The sequence below is a fragment of the Oryza sativa genome, chromosome 1 (assembly GCF_034140825.1).
Source record: "Oryza sativa Japonica Group chromosome 1, ASM3414082v1".
NCBI lineage: Eukaryota > Viridiplantae > Streptophyta > Magnoliopsida > Poales > Poaceae > Oryza > Oryza sativa.
Window position 1 is genome coordinate 27,277,117 of NC_089035.1, and position 12,181 is coordinate 27,289,297.

At 40.5% G+C, this 12,181-nt stretch overlaps 1 protein-coding gene and 1 long non-coding RNA gene across 3 annotated transcripts; one reads left to right on the forward strand and one right to left on the reverse strand.

Moving 5' to 3' along the window:
• The first annotated feature begins 3,889 nt into the window (after positions 1 to 3,889).
• Positions 3,890 to 10,452, forward strand: LOC136357203 (uncharacterized). Its single transcript, XR_010742387.1, has 2 exons — positions 3,890 to 4,188; positions 9,681 to 10,452. It is a non-coding gene; the product is annotated as an uncharacterized lncRNA (long non-coding RNA).
• LOC4324184 (COP1-interactive protein 1) lies at positions 4,586 to 11,298 on the reverse strand. 2 transcript variants are annotated; one of them, XM_015761651.3, is made up of 4 exons: positions 11,144 to 11,298; positions 10,961 to 11,017; positions 9,575 to 9,785; positions 4,586 to 9,108 (listed from the first exon to the last, which is right to left on the reverse strand). In XM_015761651.3, the coding sequence occupies exons 3-4, from the start codon at positions 9,627 to 9,629 to the stop codon at positions 4,793 to 4,795; spliced, it is 4,371 nt and encodes a 1,456-aa protein (XP_015617137.1). In that variant the 5' UTR covers positions 9,630 to 9,785; positions 10,961 to 11,017; positions 11,144 to 11,298; the 3' UTR covers positions 4,586 to 4,792. The 2 variants fall into 2 exon arrangements, with proteins under 2 accessions (XP_015617137.1, XP_066168265.1); XM_066312168.1 differs by lacking the exon at positions 9,575 to 9,785.
• Between the last annotated feature and the right edge of the window lie 883 nt (positions 11,299 to 12,181).

Genomic DNA, 12,181 nt, shown 5'->3' on the forward strand with positions numbered 1-12,181 from the left:
CAAAAACCCCTTCCGATATCCGGTCAAACGTCCGATATGACACCTAAAAATGTTCTTTTCGCGAACTAAACACACCCTGAATCGCAACTTAGGGAGAGTGTGAACTCATGCTTACACCTGACAAATCAAATCAAAGCGCGTGCTGCTGAAAATTAGCCAAGCGGATGGGGAAATCTTATTAATTCTAGAATTGTACTATATTTTTTCTTGGAGATTGCTGAGAGTGGGGTGATTTGTTGTAGGGCTATCAATGAGTCGAACTCAAACAAATTCGTCTGCTCAAAGCTTGAGCGCGCTCAGGCTACCAGACTGGACCGTAATAATTAAGTAGTATCAATAATAAAGAGCTCTATAATATATATTTTCAAGGATACCTTTTAATAAAAATAATTACTTTCTAGCCAATGATACCAACAAAAGAGGAGAAAATATATTGCTAACACATGCTAATTCATTTTGTACAAACATATATACTAATGTATATTTGATTTATTAATTAGTTTAATTATCAAATAATCATGGTAAATCAAATAATAAGTCATATAAAGTCCCAAGCTTGTTAGAAGGTTAAGCTTAGCTTGGCAAAGCTCACGAGCTTTAGCTTGGGATTGAGCTCGGTTCATTTGGAGTACATACCGAACTTAGGTAGCTCCTGGGCCTCGAACTTTTCTAATAGTCGTAGTGGTTTCTTTTCTTTGAGTGTAATCAAACTTGTTGCTACTGGAATTGCTCTAAAATCATGCTCTCACAGACTCTGACAAATCTCGTACTTAATCGCTGACAACGAGACGGTGGTAGCAGTCCCAACGAGACAGACTTAAGAAGTGCAGATGGTTAAGAACTGGCTAATGATAATAAGAGTGATAGTACTAACTTCTAAAGTGATCTCTAGTAGCAGTAGAAATGATCTAGTTCGACCCTTTTTTTTAAGTGAGCATATTTGATGAAGTAATTAATAAAGTCGATTCAACAACTTAGATCATTTCTTACCAGTAGTAGAAGCCATCACCATAAAAGCACAAACTTAGGCCCTCTTTGTTTAGGCTTATAAGCCAACTTATAAGTCGAAAAGTCTAAGCCAAAACAAATAAGCAGCTTTTTCATTTGGCTTTTTTGAAGCCATAAGCCACTCTAACACTATTAAGCCAAAAGCTAGGTTGGAGAAGCTTTTTTGGCTTATATGAGATAGATGTATGACTCCACCACTAAACTTAGGACATTAAATCCACTGGCTTATAAATCATATAAGCCAATAAGCTGATTTAAAAGTCTAGGCCAATAAGCCTAAGCCTAAACAAAGAGGGCCTTAAGGTGTTTTGGTTTTTAAGGGAGTAGGTGGTGATCGAGATGGGGGTGATACCGTTACAACAACATGCTAGAAGTGGATAATAGTTGCCAGCTGTTAGAGCTAGAAGTGGGTGATAACCGCATAAAGTGAGGGTGTAAGTGGCCAACAAGTTATGGGGTGTCATTATCCATTTTTTTAATAATGAAAGTAAACTTCATCCTCTACATCAACTATGGATGCATATAGTTATTTAACTGCTGGGCATTAGAATTTAAACTCTAGTGAATAGTGTACTACAGTAATAGGCATTCACGATGTGAGCGAAGTATTATACTACCCCGTATTATTAGGGGTAAGTAAGTTACTAATACAATGATTAGGAGTTATTTTGTTATTTATTTTTTCTCAACTAAATCGATCTATGATCATCTATTGCATTGGCATTGCTCATATTTCATCGAAAAAGAAAAAAAGGAAGACTAAACTTTTTTCTTCTATTTTTTTAGATAATAATGTTACTCCATATATTTTTACTACCGCTAACAAGAGTGATGATATAAATAGATATGAACCTTTCGATCAAATAAGATCAACAATTTAAATTATTTTCTACTATTAGTAGAGAACACTGTAGTAAGGCTCCCGGTAAAAGGTTCCGTATAGTTATCTTCGGACCGGACGTGAGACCGACGGTCTGCTTTGACGCTAGAGACGATGGTGCTGTGAAAAGCATATCAGTAGGAGGATGCTAAAATTTGAAGAGAAATGCTTATACAAGCACCTCTGTTCACTTCCTCTCGATCCGGCAACAAATGTCCGCCGGCCGCAGGCATTGCTAGCTAGCTTCTCGTATACACGGTCGTCACGCCATCCATCCGCGCCTCCCTGAAGTCCCATCGGCTTGCTGCTCACAAAAAACATGAATATTAGAGAAGAAACTAATATCAAATAATTAAAAAGGATGAGGATTCGAATCCAGATCGTTTAACCCATCATCTTAACTTGTGAAGCTAGCCGGAAGCGTCTCCCTGTAGTCTTCCATCGGCATGCTACTCACGCCGATGATGAGGTCGTCCACATAATAGCCATCCCCATCGAGCTCTGGACGGGGCAACCCCATCAAAATCCATAATCCAGAGTCTCTCAAGTCTCAACACACTTCAAGGTTGTCTCCTGGTATTACGAGTAAGTGAGACCTGGGCAACGTTGGCTAAGGGAGGCGGAGGCGCGGAACAGCATCGACCGGGTCGGGACGACACAGGCAAATTAGCAAGAACCTGGCAGCTAGCTGATGATAGCAACAGCGCATGGGTTTTGATTTTAGCGATTAGCGAGACCAGTACGTAGTACTAGAGTGCTAGGTACGTACTCCCTCTGTCCTATAATATTCCTCTTATTTAAAAAAATTAAAATTATTTTTTTACTAACTTTATTATCTAAAGTATTTTAAGCACAACTTTTTATTTTTTATATTTACATAAATTTTTTAAATAAGACGAGTGGTCACATTATAAGGAAAAGCTCAAAATATTATAGTGCGGAGGGAGCAGTAGTAGTGCTGCTTCTTCTACCGGTAGAAAACAGGGCATATAGCAAGGGGCAACTACTGGACAAAGGGACGTCAAGACATGGGCCAGTTCAACACCCGTTGGCCTCGCGGCTGCTTGTTCGCTTCTACTGTACTCATTAAAAAAAAACAAACCCTATGTATGTTTTCGTGTTCAACGTTTGACCGTCTGTCTTATATAAAATCTTTTATAATTAATATTTTTATTGTTGTTAGATGATAAAACATGATTAATACTTTATGCGTGAATTTTTTAAAATTTTTTTATAATTTTTTAAATAAGACGGACGGTTAAACATTGGACATGAAAACCAGAGTTTGCTTTTTTTTTGAAAATTAATATTTTTATGGTTGTTAGATGATAAAACATGATTAATACTTTATGTGTGAATTGTCTTTTAATTTTTTTTATAATTTTTTTAAATAAGACGGACGGTCAAACGTTGGACATGAAAATCAAAGTTTGTTTTTTTTTTTGACAGAGGGAGTACGTGGCTGTGCCTGTTCCATCGGATTTTTCCTTGGTCAGTTTTTTTTTTGTTTGTTTTCCAATGGGGCCTGCACGCTGCTTTCACTGTTTAGCACGAAAGTTGTTTTTCATTTTCATTGTTAGAGGCCTTGAGGGAAGCTTTCTATTTTTGTTACCAGAATTATGTTCAAAAAAATTATATATAGGAGATTTACAAGAATTTCACAACGTAACACGGGAAATCGAAGAAAATTCTTGTATTTATTAAACAGGTGCACTAAGCTGTATACGTACAAACACTTGTAACTTTCTAAACAGAAGAGGAAAGACATTGTTGACATTTCTTAATCTCTGTGGGAAAAATAGTACTCCCCTACTAGTACTACTTTTTGGGGAGGAAAAGGAGGGGAAAGAACTTGTAATAACATGGGCCAGGAACTCCGGGTTGTCATGTACAGGCCCTTCTTGGCCCAGTACAAATACCACGGGCAAATTGGGCTAGCTACGGCCCATCCTAATTTCTCGGTGGGCCAGATTAATTAGACCATTGAGAGTCGCCTTCTCCGCGGCGAGGGAGAGCACCAGCAGGAGTGCAGAACAGCGCTCGTTGGGCGCGCGGAGGCGGCGCCGTTCTCCCCCACCTAGCGCCGCCGTTTCGCCGCCTCGGCAGGCGCGCCGGCGCCCCCTTGCTAGCTGAAGTCATCAACCAGTGCCCGCGACGCCCGTGGCTGGCTCCGTCCGTTTGCTGCCACGACCCACGAGGGGGCGCCGGCGGAGTCACGAGTACTCGCCGCGCCCCGCGAGGAAAGATCGGCGCCGCTCACCCACAAGTCCGCCGCTGTGGCTCGTGCCGTCCGATTTCAGGTTTTCTCACTTGAACCATCTGAAGCAATTCAACTGAACCTTTCCTGAACTTCTTTTTCTGAGGCTTTGGTTGTAAATGGCAATAGCATATTCTGCAGTAGGATTTCGGCATAGATTGCTACTCCAGCAGGATGGCATTTTTTTTAGCTAGATAATGATAAGTAGTATAGGACTGGGGTTGTCAGTGTTCTGTTGCAAGTCCGGTAGCAGGCAGCAAGTTCCGTTCTACCAGGATTAGCATGCTCACATCACCTGATAACCTGATGCAACTATAAAGATGTCAGGCAAAAATATCCAACAAGAATCTTGGGGCGACTAGCTTATGAAGATAATCACAAATAACTCCAATCTTATGCACACTGGAAATCTAGGCTTCAGGGTTTATGACAAGAGCAAAGAACAACAAAAATATCTTCAGCACTTCCAGTTGCCCAAAGAATAAAGGGCAACCTGTCTGACTACTTCGATGAGTATTTCAGAACTTTATATGATACATGAGATGATGAGAAAAAAAATATCTGGCAACAGTTCCCTTTCTGCCACAGTTCAAAGCTAGAATATACGCAAGCTTTACATCTACTGGCATTACTATTTTTAATCAAAATTACAAACAAAATGGAAGGCGACGGCGGTTATGGTTGCGAATGTAGCGGATCAGATCATCGCTATTGTTCTTGTGGTAAATAATTGCATTACTCAGTTGCTTGATAGCTTCTCTTTTCTCTTGCACCCTAGCTGATATCTCTTCTTCTTTCTCGTCAATTGTCTTCTCAAGGTGAGCCATCTTCTTCTTCGCCTCGGAAGCACTTCTCACCATTTCTGACAAAACGTTTTCTTTCTCTCTCAACCTCATACCTAGCACATCATTCTTCTTGACCAATTCTTTCTGTTCAGCAAGATGGTGCTGTAACCTGTTCCTTAAGAGCTTGAGCTCTTCACTGCATGCAAATGAACGGGCAGAGAAGTGGGAAAAACTCTTATTGAAATGTGATTCTAGCTGATCCAATTGATCAACCAGTGTGGAGGTTCCGGACTCAGCATTTCCTTTTATTTGTACGAGAGTTTCTTCCAGTGAGTTGATCTGTCCAGAATATTTCTGTATTTTCTGTTCAAGATACTGGATCTCTCTATGTGATTTTTCCACTGCCATCACATAGCTGTCTTCTTTGCTTTTGCTTTCTGCCTCAGTAACTCTAAGCTTCTGCCTGGCTAGCTGGAGCTGAGCTTCAAGTTCTTGGACATGATTTTGTAGCTTTCTGTTCTCTTTGTTTGCAGATGTATTTTCCTCCCCTAAATGACGATGTTTCTCCATAATTTCTGTGTGTTTGTTCTCCAATGTATCTATCTGCACGAGGTGATTCCTCCTAAGTACCTCAAGGTGTGATGCCTTTGTGGATACCTCTCCATATGCATACTGGAGTCTCTGGCAGCTGCCAATAATTCCTCTGAGGCTCTGCTGGAGGCAAGCAATTGCTATCTCACGATCTGTAATTTTTTGCTTTACTTGATCTTCGAAATCTTTCATAAATGACATTTTCTCCATGCATGCTTCGGTAATAATTTTCATATGCTCCTCCACTTTGTTCTTCTGAGAAGATAATAGAACAATTGTATTTACCAAATCTTTTGTGTTAGTTTCCATGTCATTAATTTTACTGGCAGTCTCAGCTTGAACTGTCTCGAGCTCCTCAGTTAAGTTTGACACTTTCAATATTGCCTCCTCCAATTGCTTGTTCAAGCTGGAATTGCTTTCCATCTGAACTGATAGTTCCTCCTTCAGCTGTGCCAACTCACTTTCAAGATTCTTGATAGAATCCTCTGACTTCTCTAGTTGTGTTAGTGTGGCATCCTTCTCTTCATGTGCCATCTTAACCTCCTCCTGCAGCTCAATCTTGATTACTTCGAATTGCTCAGTCAAGGTACAATTGTTCTTCTTTAAGTTATCATTAGCGTGCTGTAGAGTTGAAAGGTTCTCTGTTTGCTTTTCTAGCACCGTCTCCAAGTTCCTCGCAGAAGCCAGAGATTGCTGTAACTCTAATTGAGCTGCATCCTTCTCTTCATGTAGAGCTGCAATCTCAGCATGCAGACTAGTCCTTATCTCCTCCAATTGCTGGTTCAGTCTATAATTGTTATCCTTCATTTCTTCATTAGATAGATCCAAGATTGAAATTTTCTCTCTTCCTTGCTCTAACTCCATTCTGAAGTTCTCGATAGAGATTTCAGACTGCTGCAAGTCTGACAGTGCTTTGTTCTTCTGTTCTTGTAGTGCTAAAATTTCAGCATGAGAACTAACCTTGGTGTCTTCAAGTTCCTTCTCCAGGTTAGCGATGCTCTTGTGCAGATCGTCATTAGCAAGCTGAAGAATAGAATTATGTTCTCTCTGTTTCTCTAATTCCTCTTCAAATGTCTTAATTGAAGTGTTTGACTGCTGCAAATTATCAAGTGCTCGTTCCTTTTCTCCTTGTAGCTTAATGATCTCGTCCTGCAGCTTACTTCTAGCCTCTTCTAGTTGCCTCTCCAAACTAGAAATTTTCTCTCGTAATTCTTCATTTGCTTGCTCTAGAGCTGAAACTTGGCTCTGTTTCTGTTCCAACTCACTTTCAAGATTCTTCAGATTAGCCTCCAGCTGTTGTACCTGTAGGAGTGCTGCATTTTTCTCCTCTTGGCATACTGTAAGCTCATTATACATATCAGTCTTCGCTGCTTCAAGGTTTTCAACAGCTTCCTGAAGATTTGAAATTTGTTGGTTTTGCTCTTCTAACTTGTTACCGAGCTCAACAGTAGAAGCAACAGCTTCATTCTTCTGTTCTTGTACCATTGCAAGCTCATTTTGTAAATTGGAATTTGCCAACTCCAATTCTTCATTATTCTTCTGCATAACTGAAATCTGCTCAAATTTCTGTTCCAAGTCATTACCAAGATTCTTAAAAGAAGCTTCTAGCTGTTGGAGCTCTGATGCCAGAGAGCTTCCCTCTTTTTGCAGCACTGCAATTTTATCATTCAAATCACCATTTGTTGATTCTAGTTCCTTAACACTTGACTGTGCCTTCTCCAACTCAGTTAGGCACTTGGAATGTTCGGATACTAGCATTTCCTTTTCTTCTGCTGCAGCTCCACGTTCTATGTTCATACTGTTCATTAGCTCCTCTTTCTCTGCAATCAGACCATCTATCTCCACGCCTAAAAGTTTAAGTTTGCTCTCAAGTAAATGTTTTTCTTCAGTCAAGGTGCTATTTTCAGCTTTTGTTTTAGCAATAGTTGCCTTCAGTTGAGAACATTCAGTACCTAAATTCTGCTCACATGCTTTCAGGTTATCATTCTCCCTTGAGAGCATCAAATTCTCATTCTTCATCTTCTCAATCTCTGATAACAAGGTCTGCACTTCTTTCTCAGCTAGCTGGGCCTTCTCGAGTTGGGATGACAAGAAGGTGCATTTCTCTTGGTGTACTGTAACCTCATTATACATATTGGTCTTTGCCGCTTCAAGGTTTTCCACGGCTTCCTGCAGATTTGAAATTTGTTGGTTTTTCTCTTCTAACTTATTACCGAGCTCAAGAGTAGAAGCAACAGCTTCATTCTTTTGTCCTTGTACTGTTGCAAGATCATTTTGTAAATTGGAATTCACCAACTCCAAGTCTTCATTATTCTTATGCATAATAGAAATCCTCTCAAGTTCCTGTTCCAAGTCATTACCAAGATTCTCAAAAGAAGCTTCTAGCTGCTGTAGCTCTGATGACAGAGAATTTTTTTCGTTTTGCAGCACTGCTATTTTATCGTTCAAATCACCATTTGTTGATTCTAGTTCCTTAACACTTGACTGTGCCTTCTCCAACTCAGTTAGGCACTTGGAATGTTTGGATACTAGCATTTCCTTTTCTTCTGCTGCAGCTCCACGTTCTATGTTCATACTGTTCATTAGCTCCTCTTTCTCTGCAATCAGATCATCTATCTCCACGCCTAAAAGTTTAAGTTTGCTCTCAAGTAAATGTTTTTCTTCAGTCAAGGTGCTATTTTCAGCTTTTGTTTCAGCAATAGTTGCCTTCAGCTGAGAACATTCAGTACCTAAATTCTGCTCACATGCTTTCAGGTTATCATTCTCCCTTGAGAGCATCAAATTCTCATTCTTTATCTTCTCAATCTCTGATAACAAGGTCTGCACTTCTTTCTCAGCTAGCTGGGCCTTCTCGAGTTGGGATGACAAGAAGGTGCATTTCTCATTTGTTTCTTGTAGCTGATTGCTCAAATCCCCATTCATGTTCTCCAGATCTACTATTGAAATCTTCAGGTCATCTCTCTCTTTTTCAGTAACTTGCTTCTCAACAGACAGTGTCCTAATCTCATTCTCCATGAGTGTTATTGTTTTGTGTGATTCTCCTGCCTCTCTCTCTGTAGTTTCAACCAATAACTTTAGATTTTCATTCTCAGATGACAAATTTGCAACATCCGAACTTAACTCTACCCTTGTAGCTTCTTTATCCTTGATTGCTTTATCCAGTAGGTGCTTCAGATCAGATATTTCCTTTGCTTGTTCTTCTGTGTTTTGTTTCAGCTTCTCAATTTCTGCTTCCAGACTTTCTTCTTTGGCTTCACGATCTTCAACAAGCTTCTGTTTCCAGCCATTTTCTTCACTAAGTGCATCTTCTACCTTTGTCTTAAGATTATTATTGTCTGAGCTGTCTCCCTCGTCGTCTGAATCAGATGAATCCGAATCACTGGAACTGTGCCCAACATTTTCTAGTTTACCAATTAGCTGTTGGTAGTGCTTGTGAAGGTACTCATACTCTTCATGGAAGCCCTTCACAAGGGAGGACAGTTTTGATTTCTTGAAGGCATTTCCAGAATCATCTGAGGGTTCAGTCTTGGCCGATTCATTCTCCTCGCCTATCATCCGTAGAATGTTTTCCACATTATCATCAACACCTGTGGGAAAACCAAAACATAAACTCATTTCAGACAACAAATGGCTAGGGGAGTTTATTGATTACAGTACAAGCCAGAGTTATTCTAGAAGAACTAAAATATAGCGGTTTTCATCAGGAATGAATGAGAAAATACACAAGCCTTATGAGCGTGCTACTGATGTTTGAATTATGTTAGGGATCATCCAACCGGAACGACATAAGATCAACAGGAATATTACATTTGAGAAACGCCTAGGGGTCTTCCGGCTAGCTCCACAAGGTGGTGGGCTAGACGATCTAGGTTCGAAACCTCACCCCTTCTAATTATTTGATATTAGGTCATTCCCTAATATTCGCGTCTTTAACAGGAATATTACATTTACAAGAATAATTTGGTATATATAGGAGCAAATTGCAAATTGTGATCCAAGCACAAGAACCTATATAACAAATTGATTTGAGTTAAATACTTGTCAAGAGAATACCTTTTTTGTTCTCCAGAAGATGTTTGGATTTCCTAAGTTTGTGTTTCTTCGTCATGTCGAACTGCTGAATATTCTTATAATGGCAACAAATGGTATTTGCTTGCAGAGGAGATGATCTAGTCAAAATTGATCATACTTGAGGTGATATGATGCTCTAGCCTCTAACTCCAGATTATGTTTTATTCGTGAACGAGAGAAGCCCCTGAGTGAACTGTGTAAAGAGCATAAGAATATGATCAGTAAGGCGCCTAATCGTATAATCCCAGAGAAGAGCTCACCAGAACAGCAAAAAGAATTTTGACAAGAAACTATTTGAAGATTATGTGAAAAACATTGAAGCACTTAGCAAAAAAAGAAAGACGGTATAGAGTAGAATTGATTATCCAACTTCTTTGAAAGGGCACCAGGATCGTGCACTCTTAGTTTTGACAGACAAATGGTTGAAACATCGAAACGATAAGGTCATCTGATGATGGATATGCAAGCTGCATTCTGGAAGGTTGGGAAAAATTTCTGGGATTTCATTTACAGCCATTAAAATTTACTAAATTTGTTGTCTTTGCACTTATGCAATTATTATACACGTGAATCATATCTATGATGCAGCACAAAATGTTTAAGTAGCATATCAAGCATAATCTCACTGAACCATAAAAAGGGATATGATCTATAGAGACTAAGGTAGGGTTTCAGCCTGTCTTTTTTCTTTAGAAAAGAACAACATTTTATCTAATGTCTAAATATTAGAAACATAACTACTACTAGTTAACTACCCCCTCTGTTCTCGAGTAGCTGATCCTTTTGACTGTTGTTGTCTCACTTTGACCATACATTATTTTTAAATGGTTATATTTTGATGAGTGAAAATTGTGTGGTTATACTGGATGTGTTTTATGAACCCTTCAAAAGAGCACTACAACCATATGATCGTTCATATTCTCTACTGTAACCTTGAGCTAATAATTCTGAAATATGGTTTTAGATTCTGTAAAATCCGTCCTCAAGGTTTCTTGTAACGGTCAATTTCGTTATTACGGGATGATGGTGGTGGGTCCCACGTAAAGAACCACTACTCAAGAACACTGAGCTCAATAATACAAATACTGAGCTGAAGATGGAGTAGTACAGTATCAAGGAAGAAACCTAAAAAAATCAAAAGGGTAAAAGAATAACCAATGGCTAGAATGCAAACAGAGAAGAACAAGGCCAATCTGCCATCTCTACGACTCTCTTTACCACTTGACGCATCAACAACACCCCATATCACAAAGGACCCTTTACCCAACCAGTAGTACACACTAGTACTGAGCAAGAACTGATCAATCAAGAAAGCAAAAAAAAAAGAAAAGGAAAACACACACACACAGAACAAATCAACAAACGTACCAAACGAAATGCCTCCTCCTCTCTGTCCACAACCGCTCCTTGAATCTGAGCTGAGATCTGAAGAAGAAGAAGAAGGAAGAATTATTTAAGGGTGATCAAGAAACGGATTGCAACCAAGAAAGAGAAGCAAACCGAAGCTGATAAAGCCAAGAGGCGTTTCTGATAAAGCCAAGAGGCGTTTACCTGCCTGAAGGATGAACCGCTCGTTTGTCTTGATGAAGCCAAATAAAAGCTAAAGATTGCAGTGGCGGCGGCGGCGGCGGCGGCACGCTGATCGCTGCCTACTTCTACTGGTGGAGTAGACTCTAATGTGTGGGCAGGAATTAGAAAACGCATCCGGAGGAGAAGTGAACAACGATTTGTCCTTTTGAGCATTCCCCCCAGATGCTGCATCGACCCGAAAGCGCCCCTTGTTTCCGTACCTTATTACGGGAAATGCCACTGAACCCAAGTGAATCCCAAACAGTGCTCCCGCCAATCCAAACGCGGAGATGGACACGCGGAGCGGTCACCGCCATGTGGGGCCCAGGAGCTGTGTGGCCTGAGCTGGCGCGTGCGTGGGAGCCAGCTAAGCAGGGTGTCCGTCCTTTCTTGTCTCGTCCTCGCGGTGACGTGGCGTTTTCCGGCTTCGGGTTCCCGCCTTCATGGCGGGAAGGCGGTCTCAAGGCGAGGATCCTCTGCATCAAGCCGTTGCGTTGCATCCGACTTCATAATAATCAGATGCTCTAGATGAATCGCTAAACTCGCTATTGTACAGATATCCTTCTAATAATCGTTACGAGATCGATGTGACAAGTTGCAAAAAAAACAATTCGGTTTAGAAAACAAAATGCAATTTTGTGGCTGTACTAATTTCTGTGTGGTGGTAGCACAATGTGCAGCAGTATTACTGTATTGCACGTCATGGAATCCATTGTTGTTTTGCTTGGCACAGAAGATCATTGCTGGGAGAAGAGCTGTGCGTGGTGGGGGCTGACGAGGACGGCATGCCTCCTGGCTTGAATTTGATTGGCGCTCTGCGGGGTTTTTTTTTTTTTTCTGTTCTTGTTGTCTCCTCCGGTCCTCCACGAGGAATCATTTTTCTCGCGGATTCAATTCCGCGGCATCAAATCGAAACTGCGTTACGATTAGTTCACCGAGGGCGGTGACAAAACGGTTATGTGTAGATTAATCGCTTCTTTAACTGAAGATCAGTTTCATAAATTCGCATGTGGAGCCTGC